At 54.1% G+C, this 21147-nt stretch overlaps 8 protein-coding genes across 8 annotated transcripts; 3 read left to right on the top strand and 5 right to left on the bottom strand.

Annotated features, from left to right (window-relative positions):
- Positions 1–1076: 1076 nt before the first annotated feature.
- On the bottom strand, positions 1077–3688 carry P152DRAFT_498405 (serine/threonine-protein kinase SRPK2; the record flags this gene model as incomplete). Its single annotated transcript, XM_033682285.1, has 5 exons — positions 1077–1958; positions 2007–2262; positions 2318–2485; positions 2565–3410; positions 3486–3688. The coding sequence occupies 5 exons, from the start codon at positions 3686–3688 to the stop codon at positions 1518–1520; spliced, it is 1914 nt and encodes a 637-aa protein (XP_033536398.1). The 3' UTR covers positions 1077–1517.
- Positions 3689–4554: 866 nt separating this feature from the next.
- Positions 4555–8666, bottom strand: P152DRAFT_512126 (uncharacterized protein). Its single transcript, XM_033682737.1, has 4 exons — positions 8486–8666; positions 7988–8417; positions 4926–7935; positions 4555–4871 (listed from the first exon to the last, which is right to left on the bottom strand). The coding sequence occupies exons 1-4, from the start codon at positions 8492–8494 to the stop codon at positions 4829–4831; spliced, it is 3492 nt and encodes a 1163-aa protein (XP_033536399.1). The 5' UTR covers positions 8495–8666; the 3' UTR covers positions 4555–4828.
- Positions 8667–8809: 143 nt separating this feature from the next.
- Positions 8810–10407, top strand: P152DRAFT_455797 (uncharacterized protein). The gene is made up of 3 exons (XM_033678869.1): positions 8810–9048; positions 9102–9337; positions 9389–10407. The coding sequence occupies exons 1-3, from the start codon at positions 9025–9027 to the stop codon at positions 10311–10313; spliced, it is 1185 nt and encodes a 394-aa protein (XP_033536400.1). The 5' UTR covers positions 8810–9024; the 3' UTR covers positions 10314–10407.
- A 167-nt stretch (positions 10408–10574) lies between these two features.
- P152DRAFT_447075 (uncharacterized protein) lies at positions 10575–12594 on the bottom strand (the record flags this gene model as incomplete). The annotated part of the gene is made up of 6 exons (XM_033677964.1): positions 10575–11075; positions 11131–11351; positions 11453–11623; positions 11722–11836; positions 12026–12202; positions 12475–12594. The coding sequence occupies 6 exons, from the start codon at positions 12592–12594 to the stop codon at positions 10575–10577; spliced, it is 1305 nt and encodes a 434-aa protein (XP_033536401.1).
- A 195-nt stretch (positions 12595–12789) lies between these two features.
- Positions 12790–14627, bottom strand: P152DRAFT_232557 (uncharacterized protein). Its single transcript, XM_033674565.1, has 6 exons — positions 14409–14627; positions 14302–14320; positions 13826–13954; positions 13704–13774; positions 13283–13610; positions 12790–13209 (listed from the first exon to the last, which is right to left on the bottom strand). The coding sequence occupies exons 1-6, from the start codon at positions 14466–14468 to the stop codon at positions 13184–13186; spliced, it is 633 nt and encodes a 210-aa protein (XP_033536402.1). The 5' UTR covers positions 14469–14627; the 3' UTR covers positions 12790–13183.
- A 1856-nt stretch (positions 14628–16483) lies between these two features.
- P152DRAFT_376634 (pterin-4-alpha-carbinolamine dehydratase 2) lies at positions 16484–16744 on the top strand (the record flags this gene model as incomplete). The annotated part of the gene is made up of 1 exon (XM_033675634.1): positions 16484–16744. A coding segment is annotated over one exon (261 nt), but the record flags the coding sequence as incomplete, so codon positions are not given.
- Positions 16745–17082: 338 nt separating this feature from the next.
- P152DRAFT_391706 (FAD dependent oxidoreductase) lies at positions 17083–18636 on the bottom strand (the record flags this gene model as incomplete). Its single annotated transcript, XM_033676111.1, has 6 exons — positions 17083–17183; positions 17233–17365; positions 17413–17807; positions 17858–18012; positions 18080–18386; positions 18471–18636. 6 exons carry the CDS (start codon positions 18634–18636, stop codon positions 17083–17085), a joined length of 1257 nt encoding a protein of 418 aa, XP_033536404.1.
- Positions 18637–19402: 766 nt separating this feature from the next.
- On the top strand, positions 19403–20371 carry P152DRAFT_464727 (short-chain dehydrogenase/reductase; the record flags this gene model as incomplete). The annotated part of the gene is made up of 4 exons (XM_033680584.1): positions 19403–19430; positions 19544–19851; positions 19915–20285; positions 20335–20371. 4 exons carry the CDS (start codon positions 19403–19405, stop codon positions 20369–20371), a joined length of 744 nt encoding a protein of 247 aa, XP_033536405.1.
- Positions 20372–21147: the final 776 nt, after the last annotated feature.

The following is a 21147-nucleotide window of genomic DNA, read 5'->3' on the forward strand; positions in this document are numbered from 1 at the left end:
ACGTGGTAGATATGTGGGGGAAACGAGCTTTAACAGATCGACCGACGCAAAATACAGAATTTAGAAGTACGATGTATGCCATGGAGCATCTGCGAAGGAATGGAGTACGATGTATATTTCAGAGAAACGCGGAGGATGCGGGAAGGAGTTGCAACCCAGAACCCAAAGCGTCGGACTCGATGCAATTCATCAGCCCATCCTTCGGCTCGAACCTAGAATCTAGATACATGGACCTTTCGGGGCTGAAAATAGTTCAGGTCGCTTTCATTCTGGGGTTCGAGACTGGAGTACCTCTGGAGGAAGCCAGAAAACACGACAGGCACCCTGTAGACTGTACATGGTAGGACATGTCCAATTCGATCGAAACGAAGTCTCAGACCAGCCCAACGCCACAAGCAACGCTCGAAAGACTTGGATAAAAAAGAAGCGAAAGGGAGGATCGACTACCCTGTACTCAGCACGACCCCTACGACTCCTACGACTTGCAGAAGCGAAGAGAACAATATCAATAGATTGACATAGGACGGATTATGGGAAATGCCGAGTCTATGAGATGCGATATCATGCACGAATCTCTCGCGAGAACCGTGCCGTCGCTTCATCTGAAACACGGGGATCGGATGAACGCATGCCTAGTTGTCGATGGCGGATATTTATATATCCGCCTGGAAACGCCCCGGGTTCCCTTGGCTGTTGGGCGGGAGAATCAGTTCATCGTGGTTGATTTGTTGGGGCGCGAAAGGGAGTTGAGGTCGAGATCTGGATTGTCCACTTGTTGGAGCGGTTTCGCACGTGCAGAGGCTGGGGTCAATGAGGTTGATCAGGGGTATTCTTCCGTCAACCAGACAGGTCCGGACTGGACTCCTGGGTCGAGAGCACCGGAATCGCGAATCCTAGCCGTTTAATATATCTCCCATTGCATTACATGCTCATACCGGTATGATCAGAACTCATGCTCGAGAACACCGTACCACTCCGGTTCGTTGAAGAACAAGTCTGTGCCCTACATCCCTCCCTCGATACATTGGCAAGTGGCATCTAATAACTTCAAGGAAGTACAGGATTCCTGAAATGCGTATCACCGAAGATGAGAAACGAACACCTGAAAATCGCTTCAGTTCAGTTCATTCACTCCACACCACAGAGGCGCCATCAGTGTGCCGCGGAGCACGAATAGATGGACGGGCAAAGAGCAAGTGTATTGAAGCGTTATTCATGTGTCCGCCAAAAACGGACCCTGAGCCATCATGACGGGACCTCTTCCTTGCCAAATAAGTAGTGCGCAGATCCCGTGGTCGTTGTTCGTTTCCATCTGGTCAGTCCATCAGTCCGTCAATCAGCCAGTCAAGTCAGTCACACCGCTCGGGCGACGTCGACATCGTACTCATCCAGGTCCACACCGTGCTTATCCGCGTCGGACTCGTCCACATCGTACTCATCCACAGCAGCGCACGAACACCAGCCCCAACAATCGCAACCACGCACCGAACCAAACGCATCCGTTCCCCCTCCCTAAACTACCTCCCCTTCTTCACCTCCGTCGCCCACCCCTCAATTCCCTCCCCCTTACTCCCCACTGCCACATCCACCCGAACCCCCTCCATCCCCCGCGCGCCGTCCAAAAACCGATGATTCCCCATCCCCCCCGCGTTCGCGCGATCCGGCGGTAGCAACTGTAGCATGGGTCCCAGGAAGTCCGCCATCTGCCGAGCGTCGTCGGCGGGGAAGTGGTATTTCTCGCGCAGCACGTCCGGCAGCGCCCAGTGGCGGAGGCGGTGGATATTGCGGAGCTCGCCTTTGCGGTTGAAAATTTCCTGGGAGTACTTGCCGGAGAGGCAGAGGGATTTGGGGAACGGGCCGAGAAGCTCGATGATCTGCGCGATGTGGTCGTCGTCTTTGCCGTATTTGGTGCCCGATTGGGGGTCGAAGAGGTAGTCGCCGGTGATGAGTTCGAAGACCTGGGGGGGGGGTTAGGAAGATCGGTGGGGGAGGGGGAAGAAACGTACCATGGAGGCCATGCTCCAGACGTCAGTGCTCGCGCCCCACTTAGAGCCCAAGATGACTTCCGGAGAACGATATTGTCGGGTCTGAATGTCGTTGGTGAAATGGTGACCCACCCAACACGCATTCCCTAAATCGGCGATCTTGACGGATATGACCTCGATATTCATATCATCTGGCTGCGGGGTTGGCGAGGTCTGTGTCGATGTGGTGGAGGATTTCCCGAGATCTATTCCGGAGATATCCTTGGTAAGAATATCGCTATGCGAAGGTTAGTGCTCATATCTTCTCTGGCGAGGTGAGCAAAGGGACGTACGCTGTCTTCTCTCGCTGCTTCTGAACTTCTTCGTCTTCGCCTTTGATGCCGAGCGTTTCTAGCATGGACTTCCCTGCGGATTCGGAAGTCGAGTTGTTCGATTCACTCACTATCAAAATCAGACATATTCGAGGGGTACAAACGGAGTTGCGAAAACTTAGGGCGATTCTCAGGACATACCAGAATTGTTCGCAGAGGTGCCTACCATCAGTTAGTGCCATAATAGGTCTCCTCAGATGAAGCAAACTCACTCTTACTCTCGTTAATGATCTTATTCAAACTCGCCGTACTCCCTGGGAAATGCTGCAAATCGCTCTGACTAAAGCTCGCGTTCAACGGACTCGGCAACGGCTGACTGCCGGTTATCAGCGTCCGTCTTCTCCGACGGCCGTTCCGATGATCGTCTTTGCTCGCGTTCTTCGCCGGGTCCTCGTCCACGTACGCCTTGACGATGGCCTCGACGTCGCCGATCTCGATCAGCACGTTCTCCGGTTTGAGGTCGGTGTGGATGATGCCGCATTCGCGGTGGAGGTAGTCGAGGCCGAGCAGCACCTGCTTGGTGATCTGCTTGACCAGGGGAAGGGGGATGCCGCGGTGGTTCCACCGCTTGATGAGGCCGAGGAGGTTTTCGCCGAGGACTTCGAACACCATGCAGACGTGGCTGCCGTTGGGTCCCTTGTGGGTGAAGGAGTCGAGGAGACTGACGACGTGTTTTCGGCCCGGATGGTCTTTGTTCGCGCCGACCACTTTGTTCAGCAGTTTGATTTCATCGAGGGCGGTTTCGGTATAATGTGCAGCGGACCGTACCACCTTCAATGCAACGTGTTTTCCTGTGGTGTTGTCCTTCGATAGCCAGACGGTCGAGAAATGGCCCCACCCCAATTTGCGCACAATGGTATATTTGCCATCTTTATACTGCTCGCCGACATGAACCGGATGATATCCGCCCTTGCAGTAATCTTCCGAGTCTTCTTCGTCGGCTGTGTTCTCCTCCCCGTCGACATCATCGGACGACGAGGACGATGGCGATCGATGCAACTGATTGGTATATGCGGGCTTCTGATGGTTCGGGTGCGAACTGGGCGCTTGAACACTACAAACAATGGTTAGATCTGGCGCACGACTGCAGCAAACGCCATCCGATCGATGCAAGGACGAGGTCGCGTACCTGTATGCGAAACTGTTCGCGGCGCCCCCACTTTCGCCCGCCTCCTGAGCCTTCCGTTCCGCCGTGATGATGGGCTTCAGATCCTGACCCTTCCTCCGTTTCTTGTTCCCATTGCCATTGGCCGAAGCGCCAGAGGTGGTGGTGCCGTGCGCGAGTTGCTTGGCTTTGTTGAGGGCGGCTTTGGTTAGGTCGGCGCCATTCATTTTGCAGCAGCGGGGAGCGGATGGACGATAGCAGGGAAAGGAAGCGAGACGGGGACCAAAACGGCGAACGGTGGTGGCGGGTGGGTGGTCAGCGGTGGGCTAGCCTGGAATCTGGACGGTTGACGAGGTGGAAATGCGGTGATAACAGGGAAACGAAGAGGGGCGGATTTCGATGATGTGCGGAGTGGCCACTCAGGGCTAGCTAGTGGTGGTATCGGTCGGACATTTGGTGGTGGAATGGGTGGTGGGTTGGATGAGATGGGCCGGTTGGATGGACGATGGGTGTAGCGGGATGAAAGGGAATTAATCTGGAGAGGAGGTGGATAGATGACGGTGCAAGGCAGGATGGGTTCAGGTCCGAGTGGTGAGAGTGAAGAGTGATGGAGAAGTCGTAAGTATGAGGAACTGGTTAGACAAGAGAACTGAGAAGGGAAGCTTGCTGGGTCACTTGGTGGGTGGTTCGGACTGCGCGATCGATCGGAAAACGGTGCGAACTACGAAACATCTCTCTCCAACTGTCTAACTCGTCCAACAATCCACCGTAAGACGGAACTGAGGGGTTTCAACTTGCTGGAGAGATGCCACTCTGTTGACGCTTGTGGTGAGGCGCTTCCATTGGGCGGTTAATCGGGTGATGATGTCGACTATCACGACTCAGCCACCATACCACCACTAAGACATTGCGAACACACGACCACGGCTGTGAATAATTAATATGTGATGGGTCGCTCAAGGTAGTGCATGGCTGTAAATTCATATATCTAATTCATTGAATTTGTAGTTTTGCCTTGGGGGATAACAATGACACACTATGCTAAGGATATACGGAATATGTATTATACCGTGTATGTGTTGTACTGCAGCATGCCGTGTCACAGTCACCACTAGATCATGATCATCATCATCATCGGTACGTACCTTAAGACCTTGTCTACGGAGTACATGGGATTTATATTGTAAGACATCAGGAGAAAATGGGGATTCGAGCTTGATAATACAAATGGTGCCTGTATTAACCATACTGCTCTATTGTCAGTCATACAAGTACCAGTCCCTATCAATCACCACCACCCTATGACCAAGTACTCCATCACCACCACCCCCTATCCCTTCAACGCCTCCACCACCATCCAAAGGATCTCATTTCGCAGTGATTGCCGCAATCCACTTCTGCTCATCTTGCCTGTGAACAATTAGCCATCGCAAACCCCAACATCCCAAACAACCCTAGACTTACCCGTCGAAGTGCAGAATCCTCCCAAGCACTGGCACCATCTGCTTCTGATAGTTCTTATCCTTCTGCTCCAAAAACTGCAAGAACACATTCTTCAAATACACATAGTCCATCGCCGCTGCCTCCGCCTTCCCTCCCGCCGGTGACGCGATCCGCCCCCGCGATGGCGACGGCGACCCCGCGTGTCCGTGATCGACTGACGCCCGCGACGACCGCCCGCTCGTCTTCAAAGTGACCGCCTGCAACGCCTTCAGTTCTTCCGCCAGACGCTTTCCCTCCCCCTGCAACCGCTCGCACCGCCCCCTCGCCTCCTCCGCGCTTTTCCTCGCCGCCCCGCGCTCCCGCTCCAGCACCCCCGCCTGCCTCTCGCTCTCGTCCAGCGCTTCCCGCAACTGCGCCATCGCCGCACGCACCTGCACCACGTCCTCCGCCGCGCGCGCCGCGCGCTCTTCTTTCTCTGCCCATGTCGCCCGCTCCCACCCCACCGCCTTCTCTACCGCCTCCCGCGCCTCCTCCGCGCCACGCATCCCCCGCTCCGCGTCCCTTACCCGCTCTTTTAGCTCCTCTACCTCCCGCGCCCGCCGCCGCCCGATGGTCCCCGCCTGCTCCTCCGCCCGATCGCGCTCCTCCACCGCCATCTCCCACTTCGCCTTCATCTCGCGCACCCGCGCCTCCGCCCGCCCCTCCACGTCCGCTAGCAGCCGGCGCATCGTCTCGCCCTCGCGCGCCCGCTCGGACAGCAGCCGGTGCGCGTCGGCGAGCTCCTCCTCGAGGGAATCGCAGCGTGCGGACGTCTCTTTCATCTGCGCGGAGAGCTCGTGCGACTCGGATTCGCGGCTGTTCATGAGGCTTTGGGCGCTGGCGTATTGGGCGGTTTTGAGGGAGATGTCGTCGCGAAGCGCGGTCGTGTCGGCGGTGAGGTGGGACACTTGGGATTCGAGGCTGGTGATGCGGTCGCGGGCGGATTTGAGGTCATCTTGGAGACCGTTGGAGGTTTGGGATTGTTTGTCGCGCGCGTCGATGGCGCTGGTGCGCTCGGATTGAGCGCGTTGGAGCTCGCGTTGCGATTTTCGGTTCGTTTCTTCAATCTCCGAGCGGGATGAGTTGGCTTGCGCCAATTTCTCATTCAACGAGCGGAGCTCGGTGTCTTTGGACGTTAATCGCTTGGTCAACGCGCTCACCTCGCTCCGGAGCTCTTTCTCCTTCGCTTCCAGGTTCTGTAGTTCCGTGATTTTCAAACCCAACGAACTCTTGGTTTCACGCAGTTCCGCAACATCTTTCCGCAACGATCGGAGTTCCGGTTGAGCTTTTTGTAGGACATCCCGAAGCTCGGTCAGGTCTTTGAACCGGGCCGCAGCGAGCTGTTGCGCTGCCTTCAGATCCGTTTCCAGAGTGTCACGTTTCAGTCGAAGATCCTCGAATTCGGCGGCCAAGGATTTCGACTTTTCAGCGGATTTTTGGCCGGCGGAATGCTCAACCTTAAGCTCAGCGAGTTCCTTCTCGATGGATTGAATTTGCTCCTGGAGAGCGGATTTCTCGGCTCGAAGCTTCTTGATGTCATCCTTCGCACCGACATATTCGTTACCGATGTCGGACAACTCGTCGCGCAGGTGGTCGATCTCTTCTTGCATATCGTCTTGGTCTTTCAACTTCTTTAGGATCGTATCCTTTTCTTTCTCGGCTGTTGCTGCTCTTTCCTCGTTGGAAGACACAGCCTGCTCAAGTTCAACCAACTTCTGTTGCGCTTCTTCAAGTTGCTGCTGCAGAGCACCTGTACTCGACGTCTCGGCTTTGCTTCCGGATTCAGTGGCTGTCGGCGTTGAAGTACCCTTTCCACCTTTCTTTTTCTTCTTATTTTTCTTGGAGGCAGTCTGGGTCGGACCTTGCTTCTCGCTCCCACCAGTGCTCTTGGACTCTTGCTCTGCAACCGTTTTGCTTCGTTCAAGGTCTTCGAGGACTTTGGATTTTTCGGCTTCGGCGTCATTGACCCTGCCACGAAGGGTGTCGACCAGATTGTTCAATGTCGTATTACGCTTATCTAATTGACTCTGCTCACTCCGCAGTTTAGAAAGCTCTTCCTCAAGCTGTGCAATCTGATCTATATCCTCCTTTCGTAAACCTTCGGAGAGTTTGGATGATTCGGAGGATTGAAGCTCCTTTAGCTTTCGATCCGACTCCGCAAGTTTAGATTGCAACTCATCCACCTGGCGTTGATGTGCCTCGCTGGCGGAATTGCTTTCTTGCAAATCTTCCTGTGCCTTCTGTAATTTCGACTTCAGGTCCTCGGCGTCAGATTGGATATTGCGCAATTGGCTATCCATCTCTTCCTGGAACTTGACCTTGTCATCTCGCAAGCTCTGCAAGTCGGTGGTGGCGGTCTCTAAGTTTTGGACTAGTTGTTCCGCCGACTCCTTGGCAACCGCGAGATCTTTGCTGAGTTGCGAGTTGTCCGACTTGAGGGTTTCGATTTCTTGTTCCCGTTCTTGGACTTCGGCTTGGAGTCGAGGTACTTCACCCTCGACGGAGAAGAATTCCTCACTTTCAACAATGTCGGTAGGTCGTTCGGATGTCGAATTGCGAGGGGAAAAAGCATTCATCGCGGAGAAGATTGACTTTGGTGACTTTGCCTGCGACGGCGAGGATGACCGAACGTCCTTTGCTTCCATCTTCGGGCTTTGTGCGGTTCCGTCGGTAGGCTCCGTCTCGCCGTTCGCCTGATCGGATGCTTGGCTAGTACTAGTTGTTGTCTCCTTCAGGTGATCTAGGACCTTCTTCGCAGCTTCAGCTTCTTCCTGAGCTTCATCAAGCTTGTGCTTGAGCGATTCGTTCTCTCCCGAAACGCGCTTCAACTCCTCCATAATCAGATCGCCTTTCATATTGACTTGGTTAAGATATTCGACCAATGCGCCTGGGTCATTGATGGATGTAAGTGGTGTATTCTCGCGAAGACAGGCTTCGAAAGGCTCGATAGCCGAAACTCTTGCATGCGCGATGCGATAGGAGCGGAGGAGTTCTGTAGACAGTTTAGATCACCTTCCAAGCCATCGGATACTGCATTGACGTACCAGAATATTTCGATTCATATTTCTCCAGCCTCCGAAGCTTCACCCGGACCTCCGCGGGCAGCTCAATAGGAGCGGGCTTCGCTTCCTCCTCGCCCTTTTCACTTCCTCCATCTTTGTCTACAACCTCAGCCTTCGGCGCGTCTGACTCTTTTGATTTTGTAGCGTCCTCTCCGCCCGTCTCGCTGGGTACCAGAGTCTCCGCTAGGCTCATCGTCTCCTCGTCCCCAATGACGAAGCTTGACGGGTCCGGACCGCGAGTCGGTGGCTTATCCGATCCATCGCCGGACTTCCCGGGTTGGGTCGAAGGAGATTGATTTCGTGAGTTTGCCCTTCTGCGAGACGAAGGATGTCTGGAGGGTGACGCGGTCGGTGGAGGGGATTGGCGAGATTGCTCTTCGGCGATTCGAGCATCAATCGCGTTCTTGAAACGCTGTTAAGGTAGACAGTGGTTAGGGATTGGGAAGATTGCAAGCTTGGGAATGGAATATGGAACTGTACTTGAAACATGATGTTCTATTGATGCGCACTCAAATGGTATAATGGCTTCGACATCAAGACCATCATTCTGTCATGGCGATGACCATCTGTCTATGATGACAAGAATCAATATCAATGAAGGGTTCTGGTTCGGTCACGGAATACAAGAAGCAGTTGCTGATGGAGTCTAGTCACTGTACAGAATAACTTCAGTTGCTCGAGGATCACAGCACAGCCACTCAACCCTTTCTTTTCACTGACGCTTTGTGCCAATTGAAGGAGTGACGTGCAGCTACAAGGATCATTTACTAATAATACTGTGAGGACTGACGCTCTGCGCTTTGCGACTCCTCCGCATCGGCGCATCCTTCAGGAACAGGAATCAGGCAACACAATTTACACATCATATCTTCCATCCTTATTATTGCACAAGAAATAAGAACACCTGTTTCTTTCTCACCTCCTTCTCGTTGTGGCTCACTTCTATTTTTCCTCCCTTTGACCTGCATATAACGCCTGCTTAGCTCCGTCCTCCTGAACATGCAGCTATAGAAATCACCATGGTCTCATTCTGGCCCTTCAAGGTATCCCTCATTCCTCGCCATGTATGACTGATTACTGAATGTCCGTTCTGCAGGCCGGCGAGAAGTCCGCCGCATCCTTCGAAAAAGAGCTGGCCGAACTCGCGAAGAAGATTTCCGCCACCACCGCTCGACAAGAACGATTGCGACAACAGGCAAGACGCGCGCGAGTGTCCACCGTCCTCTATGGCGGGTTCGCGTACACGCTCGCAGCCCTGATCTTGATATTGGTGACGGGATGGCGGAATTGGGGTCCGGGGGAATACCAGGTGGTTTGTGGAGGACCGGTGATGTATGTGATCTCTCCGTAGGTTGGTTTTGATCATGCTAAGCCAGCGAACAGGCTGTTCGGTCTTACATGGACCGTGTCTTACATTTTCAATTACCGGATTTCCACAACGGCCGATCAGCTCGAGAAGCTCAACCATGAACGAGAGACGACTATCGAGATGCTCAAGAAAGTTACCAACTACAACTCTACGAAGCAATTATTGGATAAATACTCGGGAGAGAAGCCGAAACCTGGCCCGTCTCAACCAAAGCAGCCTCAGCAGACGCCTCCGAAACACGGCAGAACTAGAATGCCACCTCCAAGAACTGCGAATATCCAGAGACCCCAAGAGGTACCAGCGTATGTTGGAACGCCGCCCCCGCCCGCTTCTCCAAGCGATCAGCTTCGCAGAGGACCACCTCCCGGCGACCCTCGCATGCCAACCCCGACCTCCCTCGAACAGCAACAACTACCCATCGGCGAAGAATTCGCTCCGAACGCCTTCAACGTCCAACAATACACCACGACCCCGCGAGTCTTCACCGAGCCGCGCTGGTACGACCGGATCCTCGACGCGCTCCTCGGCGAAGACGAAACGCAGGCGAAGAACCGGTTGGCGCTCATCTGTCAAACGTGCAGGCTGGTCAACGGCCAGGCGCCTCCGGGCGTCCGACGATTGGAAGACGTGGGACGATGGCGATGCCATGGTTGCGGGGCGTCGAACGGGGTGGAGAACGAAGCGACTGCGATCCTGCGAGATATGGGGGAGAGTGTGGTGAAGGAGGAGGCAAGAGCAAAGTCGGCAGATGATGAGGTGGGGGTAAGAAGCAGCGCAGAGGATACGCCATCGAGTGACCATGGTGAGGAGTATATTGGAGAACATTTGTTGCTTGGAGATGGACCGGCGGAAGACGCGGAACCATCGGGGACGGGCAGGGAGCGACCACCGAATGCTAGGAAAAGATCGAATAAGAAAAAGGGCTCTGGTAAACAATAGCGTAGAGAACGGTCATGAGAATTGAGAACGGTCATAATATCAATCTACCTACACGCAAACCACCTATCAAGTATGTCACCCTTCAGTAGTGAGCAGTCCAGGGGCATCAGAGCCTAACAGTTTACAGTAGACAGCCTGGTGTGTACTATATTGGTCTCTATAGTCCGCTGTAGTTATGGTGGCACACCTTACCAACGCCATGATTACGTAACCCTTGTTTACCCTGAACGGGCAGCACCACCAGCCTCACGCCCAGGTCACTCACACACTCTGCCAGCCCTTCTTCGTGTGCCGTCCACGACCACGACCTCTCCTCCGGCTCCGATCCTCCAAATCCGAATCCGAATCCGAGTCATCCGAATCCGAATCATCCGAATCCGAGTTACTATCCCAATCCGTCTGCGACAACTCCTCATACCTATTTTCCCCCTTTACCCCCAACCGCCCCGCCATCCCCCCCGTCGTCCTCAACAAACCCCTCGCCATCTCTCCCCCCCCTCCCGCCGCCGTCCACACCAGCACCGCGGCCCCAACGTCGATGCTCGCCTTTGTCGAGAGCGCGACGTCCTCCGCGAGCTCCTGCGCGTGCTGCAGCGCCGCGCGGGGGTTGGCGAGGGTGAACTGCGCGGTGTCGACGACTGCGTCTTTAGTGCCGGCGACGCGCTCCGCGGTGGCGTGGACGGCGTAGCGCAGGTCTTGGTATTTGCGTTCGTTGGGGCCGGGGAGTTGATAGTGGGGCGCTTTGAGGCGGTATTGTTCATCCTATGTGTTGCGTTAGTGATCGTAGGATTGGTAGGTCGGGATGCTTGGCACTTACTTCCGGCGTGTCGAGATCATACACGTCCTCGTAGTCGCTATCGATCTTTTCTTTCCGTTGACGCGCGTGCTCGTTTCTGGCCGCCCGTGCCGCTTCGCTGAAGGGCTGGCAGCTGGCCTCGATCAGGCCCTCGAGGGCTCGCTGGCCTTTCGCAATGGGCCGCTCCTCCGTCACGTTGTCGGGGAGTGTCGCCCTTGGAGGAGGCTGGCTTTGCGAAGGTCCTATTGATTTTGAGTCTGTTAGTGACTGTCCCAGCACCATTTCCAGTCTTTTACGTCTTCTGGGTCTGCGAAAGCAAGTTGATCATGGGTCTTCAACTTACGGCCAAGATACCCAACGGGCATGAATTCAGATTGCTCGCCATTCCACCCCAGTGTATTTCCCTTGTTGTTAGATCGTTCGTCATCAGGGTTGGTCGACCGTTGAAGCGGCCGACTTGATGAGGGTCCCGGCCGATTTGACGAGGAGGGCCACGGCCGACTTGACGATGGTCCTATTTTCCCGGTCTATCAGTAATAGCCCCAAGCCATTCCAGTCTTCTACACCTTCAGAGTCATATAAAGCAAGTTGTTCATCGCGTTTCCAACGTACCAGCTACAGTCCCAACTGGCGGCGCCCATTCAAACTGGTCGGGGGTCCTCTCCCGCTCCTTTCCTTTTCTGCTGGGCCGTCTGTCTTCGGGCGGACCGTCCATCTTAGTTGATTCCTGTACAGAGGTTGAGTAGCGTTTCTATTGGTGAGGAACTGCGATTCAAGGTGGTGGTGAGAGAGATGTGACAGGTCACCCAGTCATCATCTGTGAATCCCATGCAATCCACGAGTCCCTTACTCAAAGAGGTGTGAACTGACACATGCAAGTCGCAGCGATATGAGGCAGCGATCTTGTTCGTCTCACAGATTTGGCTACTGAGCTGTTGACCTTCACGGTGGTGGTAAGGGACGCAGAGCTGTGATGATGCCTCACATTCCCGAACGGTGTTGAACCTACCCGGGAAGCATGCTCAGACTGCCAAAAGAATCTCCATGTTGAAGAAATGGGGGTGCGCTTTAATCCCCCAAAATTGCCAATTTCCTGTGGGCGGTTGAGATTTGGCTCAACCGTTATATACTACCATAACCAAACTTGCCATTTTGAATCACGAATACTGGTTCGTATAAACAGGTCGTCGCCAACCACGTTTGAGAAGAACATGGTTTTGATTGTCTTTTGTTTCCATCACTTTGTTTGACAGCGCCTATTATTATATTGCAATCAAACGAAATGGTTCTACGAGGGGTTAAACAACACGGGCAGTTGCATCGCTATGCTCTTGGATTTCGTGTAACTTGATGGTTTGTAAATACCTGGTAGTACTTGGAACGGTATTCCTCCCAGAGATTCCTTGGGAATCGCGTTCCAACCTTCCAATACGCGGTCTGAGCCTTGGGTCGTGTATCCAGCATGCCCACATCTGGATAGGACATTTCTGTGATCCGAATTTCCTTATGCCCTCGTGGTGAATTTATGCACGTGATTTTTATTAGAACAATCGTAAGCATGCGATTGCTCGTACTTTCACCCATGTAAGTAGCGCCACAGGTTGATTTTTAGGTGCTGTGATAACAGAAGTCGAAATTAATGGCAATGAGATGAGCTACTGCGAGACGGGTAGGCCGCAATAAGACGGGCGGACTGCATCAAGACAAGCAGGCTGCAACAAGATAAGCTGAGTACAACAAGACAAGCTGATTACAAGACGCGGAATCTACACTAGAGGAGAAGTCATAAATATAGGCCTCGTCGACCATCTTAGAATTGCACTATGCTATCTGCCATAGTCCCTAAGTTATACCCCTCGTACCCCACTGATTGAATTCCATTAGTTTCATCGAGAAACTCCTGTCACTCCTATAGGTAGTGCGGGCAACGCCATTTAACGCCACTCATGAAGATGCATCTACGACAGCAGATACGGATCTGTTCCGTTTCGTAAAAGAAAAAACGCCGTGGTAGGTGGGTGGAAATCGTGCCTTTGTTGAAGGGGTGTATTCATATGATGGAGGGTAACAGTGCTTAATGGGACGCGGCTCCGTCGGTTGCTGGGTGGCTGTTAGTCGCCGTCGGCTGTGGTGACGAGACGAATACCAGGAAATAAGTTAAAAATAGACTTACCATCATCCGACTCCTTTGCATCAGAGAACTCACTCGCCTGAGCAGCTGCCGCCGCCGCCTGCAACTGCTCTGCCGCCGCTGAGGACATGGCGTGCTCCGCAAGCACCTCGGAAGGATGCTTCGGAGCCTGAGTCAGGTCGAGATCCGCTGGGGTCGGAGGGACTTCAATCGAGGTCTCAATGAGCTTGGACTGAAGGGCGATGATGTAGTTGCGGAGGCGATAGTTCTCAGTCACGACATCGCGGTAGCGGAGATCAAGAGTGCCGAGCGCATCGACGCGGTCTTTGAGAGACTTGATGTATTCTTCCTTGCGTTGACGGAAGGCACGCTGGTTGATGAGTCAGAATCACTGATACATATTACATCCTGGCATATGAATATGCCAAAAGGATATAAACCAAAGGAGTGGATGTAAACGTACCTGTGCAGCACGGTTCTGAGCCGCGCGTTTAGTGTTCGACAGCTCACGTCTGCCCTTGCGACTGGAAGGGTCTAGAGAGGCAGCGTCACTCACGGCAACACCAACATCTGCAGCAGCCATACTGGGATAGGAGGGAGGTCCGGAGATCGCAGGATCAATGGCGTGCTCAGGTTGAGCTGATGTTGTTCCGGTGACCTGTTGCTGAACTTGCTGCTGGGCGGCTTGTGCTGCAAGAAGGTGTTCACGCAGGCCTGAGTACATCAGTGAGAAGACGTTCATGGTTGCAGATGCCATTGCGATAAGTGGAACGTGTTGCGACAGGGAGATGAAATGAGTAGGATGATGGCGGAAATAGACCAGTAGGGCAGTTACAGACAGGCGTGAAGTGGATGAATAGTTTCCGTGGAGGAAAATCAAAGCGACAGGAGGTGATGACGACAAAGGATCAGACATTCTTCAAGGATCGTGATAACCCAATTTGGCAGTGAGGACGAAACCCTCCAATACCCTCGCGCCGTGCAGGGTTTAACACGGCAACACTCGCCCAATGCAGGCAAGTCGAGATGCTGAAGTAAAATAGGAATATAAGATGACTTACTCATTTCAATATTATTGTCCTGCTTGGCCGTCATTGTATCAACACTCTGTACACACGTTATCGTCAAAACTGTATCACAGAAAAGAGATAGAGATCATCTAGCTTACCCGTTGCATTGCGGTAACCGGTGGTTTCTTGAGAGGGTTCGCGGAAAAGATAGTCTGCATGAAGATGCGGAAGAGAAGGGCTGCTGCCAATGGATCGATAAGGTGAAGGTCGGTAGAAAGTAAGTGAAGTATGACGTGGATGCGTCGGACCGCTACGCGATTGAAAGAGCGAGGACTGTGGATAACGACCAGTCGCAATTGCGCTGAGACGGGCGGTCAGTCGCCAGCCTGTCTATACTGTAACGACCAGGCAAGGTTCTGTTGCTTGAAGGCAATAAGGTACATGCAGTGGTGCACAGCTGGTGCTCAAGGTTCGGGCTGATATGCATGTTAGTCAACCTTGCCCGAATTCCGACATCGTCGATACAGATATCGACAATACTAGCCCTGACATTGAACGATGCAGGAACAAGCGCGATCACCAGGAGAGGCTGGGGAGAAGGCGCATGCGGGGAAAGGAACCATTTTCAAATCCTGTGACGAAGACAGGATCCAAAAACATATTCGACAAATTCTCAACCAGGGACGCACGATGATGAATGAATTGGATGCTACTTACAGGCTTGGAGGGGACCTGACATGTAGAGGGATCTCATGAGAGGGACTCGGTCGCTGACTGATGTCTGAGTCAGAAATCTGGAAGAGGAGTAAAATGAGGGGACGTGAGAGGTTTAAAAGAACGGAAGGTGCTTGGCATGCTGATGGACGCCTCAGGCAACGGAGGCGCCACCGAGCCAAAGGAAGCGCAATTTACTGGAGCATACGGGAAATGGCGATCACGTAATCACGTAATCGGACGCCGTTCGGGTCATTCTATTGCTGGCAGCCGCTAACCTCAGCGTCCAAGTTAGGCAATGACTCGGGGATAAGGGCAGGGCTTGAAGAGGCGAGTCAATAGGCTTTTGAGTACCATTGCTCGACTATCCATGACTTTGACAACGTCGGGTAGTCATCAATTACTTTATATTATCGGACTTAGTCAAGGGCCGTCCCCCGGCCATGCACAGGAAACGGCACGTGCCGGTACATCTGATGGAAGATGGCAGGGTTTATCAATGGTCGACATCTTTGATCGGTAGTCCCATCGTTGTTGATTATTTTTCGTCCAGCAAAGGGCTGACAAATCGAGTCGCCATTCACCCACGCTGCTTTGAAGGGCGGGTTCTTGTTGCCGGACGTACGGGATCGAACACCGCAACGTAACTCCGACACGCGAGGACAGAGGATCCACAAATGGAAACACGCGGATCTCATCAGTGGGAGAGGCGTTGGAAAAACATTGGACTTTAGGAAGAGGAGTAGGGCTCTAAGCTAGGGGCCAAGAACAGGACTCTCAAATCTCAATGTAAGTAGTGGATCTCATAAGTTCGTATGTACGGAGCACGGCGCTTTCATTTAAACCTAAATGCTACCATACGATATTGAGGAGACTTGGTCATGGACCGCTCTCTGGAGATGTTCGGACAAAACACGGATCTACCAAGTACCAAGTCGAACAATTGAGCCACAATTGTATCATGGCTGCGCTGCATAAACCCCTCGTGTACTGTTCGAGCTAATTTCACGATCTTCCATGGCAAGACGGCAACGTTGCAGGGGATGTTCGCATACTTTTTGGACTTCGATTGACATCGAAGACCGAGTCATTGCTGACCGGAGGCTTCGGAAATATTAGATCATCACCATCACCAGCCCCTCAATTATCAACCCTACTAACTAATAATTCGTAATTACTAATTATTATCAAAGTGCTTGAAGGGGTTAGATCGGATTGGGTCCATATCGAACCAACGACATAATCAGCCCGGGTAATCTTTCCGAACTATTGCATCCACCAAGATTTCCTCGATATGCTGGCCTCTCCCACGAGACGGCTCGCGTTCATGCGAACCATTCTGACCCCGACATCTCACGGCCACATCTCATCGACCTCCTCCCTCCGCTCCGCTCCAACCCACCACCTCTACGCCTCCCCTTCCTTCCCTCGCACCATGACTACCGCCTCCTCTCCAGCCGACTCCTCCCCAACCGACCCTCTCACCACCTCCATCCACTCCCTCACCACCCAAACCCCCTGGACCCACCACGCCTCCCCACCCTCCCTCACCCGCACCTTCCTCTTCCCCACCTTCAAGTCCGCCATGTCCTTCATCACCCGCGTCGCCGACCTTGCCGCCCGCGAGCGCCACCATCCCGAGTGGGCGAACGTCTATAACCGCGTGATGGTGCGCTGGGTGACGCATCGACCGCGCGATGGGCCCGAGGGTCCGAGGGTCACGGAGCTGGATGTCCGGGTGGCGAGGGAGTGTGAGGAGATTGCGGGGGATGTGGGGTTGTCGAAGAGGGATGGGGCGAGGGGGGGAGGAGGGGAGGAGGGAGGGTTGGAGGGGTTGGTGGGGAGGGTGGTGGAGGATGCGGGAGGGGATTGTTGCGTGCCAGAGAAGAAGAGTTGATTTAGGGTGATGTGGGTGAGGATATGTCGATGAATTCGGTGATGAGCGGTCTACTTCCTTCTATTTACCATGGACGGGAAGGAAAGGGAGGATTGCGTCTCCCGTATGTCGGAAGGTCGGAAAGGAAATATACCCCGATTCTCATCGTCCCCTTGCTGATGGGTTTCTCGTACAGCCTCGAAATGCCACTCCTAAATCCGATGTATTCTACTCCGAACTCGTCACCAGGTTGCCAGTGCCAACGGCGTGATATTCACCGATATCTTCCTCCCTTCGACCAACTCCGCCAGAACAAGTCCTGTACCCAAACATTGAGAGATACCTACCACAATCCGTTAGTGCTGGATCCTCGACCAATCTCGGCAACGTACCCCATGCGCCATGACCAGCCGATATGAACACGCCTCCATCCCCCCCTCCCCTCGTCCACAACCCATCCCCCAACACCCGATCCGGAACCTTACAAAGCAACGGCCGCCCACTCGCCGTCACCGGCCGAAAACACTATCGAACATCAGCACCCACCTCCAACAATCTTCACTCTCACTCACCATAGAAGCTCTCACCACCTCCACCTCCTCCCCACCCAACATCCTCCTCCCCACCCCCCTCATCCGCTCCACCGCCACCCTCATCTTCTCCCCCTCCCCTACCCCCACATCGTTCACCTCTTCCGGCAACCTCTCCATCGTACTATTCAGCCCCGCCACGTAAATCCGTCCCCCCCGTCGACTAAACACCTCCGGCGAGAACCCCAGCGTATCCGTCGCGAACACCGCATGGCACCCCTCGTCGCCCTGCGCGGCCGTCCAGCGCGGCGAGCGCACGAGGAGCGCGTGGCCCGCGAGCGGGGAGATGGGGATGGCGGCGGGGGAGTGCGGGAAGAGGGTGCGGAAGACGCGGGGGGTCCAGGCGCCGGCGGTGAGGATGAGGCGGTGGCAGGGGACTAGGGAGGGTTAGGAGGGGCGGGTGGGGAGAGGTGGATGGGGGACTTACGGTCTGTTTCGACGCCGTCTTTCTCGCGGATACGCACGCTCGAAAGAGTGTCACGGACATCTTTCGCGACGGAGATGGCGTGGGCGGGATTGTGGACGTGGACCCCACGCTCCTTGCACTTACTCAGGAGCCATTCGCAGAGTTTCCACGGGTCGCTAATTCACATCCACGGGTCAGCCATCTCATTCCCCAATCGAACACATCAGATCTCAGAGCGTTTACATCTGCGCCACACTCCCCTTCGTACTAATCACCTCCACACTCACCCCCTCCCCCCTCGCCAACCACGCCGGCTCCCCCCCCTGTAACCCCTCGCTCCCCGTCGGCTCGGTCGCCGCCCGCGCGCGGCTCGTCCCGTCGCGCAACCAATCTTCCCCACTGCCGCCGATCGCCGACTCGCTGTCGCCGGACATCGACACCGCGGTGCTGCGGCTGTAGTCCCAGTGCGTCTTCCCATCGTGGGCCTCGGCGAGCTCACGGTGGAGGCGGAAGGAGAGGACGCCGAGGGGGGCGACGGAGGGGGCGAACCCTGTGATTGTTGGACGGGTTCATGAATGATAGGAGAGGGAAGATAGGGGGAGAAGAAAAGGGAGGAGGGGGGACTAAGACATACAATCTTCGGCGAGAAATCCACCCGCGAGACCGGAGGCGCAGTTGAAGAGTTCGTCGGCGGGGTCGATGAGGTGGATGGATTGGGCGAGGGTGTGGGAGGGTTCGGAGAGGTAGTAGGCGGTTGAGACGCCGATGATGCCGGCGCCGACGATGACGGTGTTGGACATGGCGATAACAGAATATCGGTTTTGTACACGAGGGGCTCAACTGAACTCTACTATTCCAGGAAATCGCGGGAAGAGCGACGGTGATATGAAAACAACTCAATCCCCCAAGCTACTTAGCTAACCATCGACCATTAAATTCCCATATTACGTTAGTCTTCTTAATATCATGATGTCCCCAGTGGCCCAGTCTCGTGTCCGATGCCTCACCTCTCCCCCCTGCTCCGTGCATCGATCGCTCATCGCATCACGCCCCCCGGCGCCCAAAACATTCGACAATCGCCGTTTATCGTATGATAGCGTCCGCATCAGGTAAGAGCTATTGTAGAGGGTAGGGCGTGGGTCCCCGCCTCGCCTTTCCCACCTGTTAGCGATCGATCAATTCCGATTTCGAATGCCCCGTCTTCTTTGGAGGGAATTTTACCGGAGCGAAAGATGGAAACGAGTGGTGATAATGATAGTAGATAATGATAACCAAATAATAAATCAAATAATAATAGATACCTGTATATCTAGTTTGTTTCAAAAATGGCGTGAATATTTGGGGAAAACGCCGAGACAGTGACACTACCGGCAAGGGAGGGGTTGATTGTGTGGTCCGACCACCGATGATGTCGAAGGATCTGGAACGTGTGGGTGCGACTTCTGTCGGGCGGGATTGGTTCACGGTTAAGGAATTGGGGCCTTCGGTGGCATTGCTTGTCGGTTTCATGTAACACTGGCCTGATTCCTACATGAGCATTAAATTGACACGAAGCCACTCTCAGAGATGACGTCGAAAGTTATTATCGTCACTGGTGCATCTAGAGGCACGTTTTGGACTTTCCTATCATTGGTCTCTCCTTACCGATCCACGCATCCATTGGATAATTTGCATTGCACGTCGCATCAGCCTGCTTACACACCCCAGGGATTGGTGCCGCAGTCGCCCACCACCTCGCCCATCACCACCACCTCGTCCTCATCGCCCGCACCCACGACGCCCTCGCCCGCGTCGCCGCCACCTTCCCCGCCGACCGCGTGCGCATCGTCGCCGGCGACCTCAGCGACCCGTCCGTCGCGCAGAAGGCCGTCGACGTGGCGATCGCGGCGTGGAAGCGCGTCGATGGACTAGTGGTCAATCATGGGGTGTTGGATCCGATTAAGCGGGTTGGCGAGGCGGAGGTAGGGGAGTGGCGGGCGGCATTTGAGGTGAATTTCTTCTCGGCAGTGGGAATGGTACGTATGGGGCTCAATTGGGATGCAATTGGGATGGAGTGGGTGGATGCTGACGATGTGTAGATTCAGGCGGCGTTGCCAGCGCTTCGGGAGTCCGGGGGGAATATCGTCATCACGTCGTCGGGGGCGGCGGTGGGTGCGTACAGCACCTGGGGCGCGTACGGAGCGAGCAAAGCGGCGCTGAATCACCTGGCCATGACGCTGGCGGTGGAGGAGCCGAGCATCACGACGGTGTCCATCCGGCCGGGCGTGGTGGATACGGAGATGCAGCGGGAGATACGTGAGGTGCATCAGACGATCATGGATAAGAAAGACGCGGACAAGTTTGCGGCATTGAAGATGGAGGGCGGGTTGTTGCCCCCGGAGAAGCCTGGACATGTCATTGCGAAGTTGGCACTGGGGGCACCGAAGACGTTGAGTGGAGGATTTATGAGGTACGGTTTCCTGAGGTTGTATTTGACTAATCTACTAACATGCAAGCAGTTGGAATGATACTGCGCTTGCGGAATTCCAGGACTGATGTCTACATGGACTCAGAGATCTAAACAAGCCAGATGTCAGCGAGCGGCCACTGACAGATTTGGTTCAAAAGGCTGTTAGGTAGGTAGGAGATCAGACGAAAGATGAAAAGCTTTTTACATTTGTTTCAGCATGAGGGTAAACCCTTCAGCCTTAGCATGGAATGTTTGGGTTCATCAGGAGAGGTGGACGTGAGAAGGAGAGTTGAGACGTACCCTTTGAACTTCTTAGATAAAGTAAAGATAGAGTAGATACATATCGAGATACACATCCAGATGCAGAGCCCATTGAAGATATCAACCGAGCCAGCAGTATCCTACACTCGCTAAACATTTCATGGTACTCATCCCACAGCCGATATGTTCAACATTATTCGGCCTCAACAAAGGTCTTGGGCATCGGCACTACCAGAGGATTGCAAGTCGAACCTAGAATTATCGCCGTTAGCGAGAAAGTCCTCATAGCAGATTGAGAGCAATATTGATGAGAGAATCCAAATCAGACAGTCCTTTGGCTTTGGACAGGAAAATCGGCAGCTGCGTGACTTAAAAGCCACACTCCTAAGATAGGGGCGACACGAAAATTCATCATTTGGAAGGGGAAAAATAGAAGAGTATCGACTTACCAGGACATCATAGCTCGACTGCAGTCCTCTGTCGAGACGGCTGCAGTTGTTGGGGATAGAAGAAAGGAATTAGAAAAATTCTGCGAGAAGATAAAGTGTCCCGGGCCCAGTAAAAGCACAGGGCACTTCAGCGGAGCGGTTCCTGTATCACT

Source organism: Eremomyces bilateralis (assembly GCF_010015585.1).
Source record: "Eremomyces bilateralis CBS 781.70 unplaced genomic scaffold P152scaffold_4, whole genome shotgun sequence".
NCBI classification, from domain to species: Eukaryota; Fungi; Ascomycota; class Dothideomycetes; order Eremomycetales; family Eremomycetaceae; genus Eremomyces; species Eremomyces bilateralis.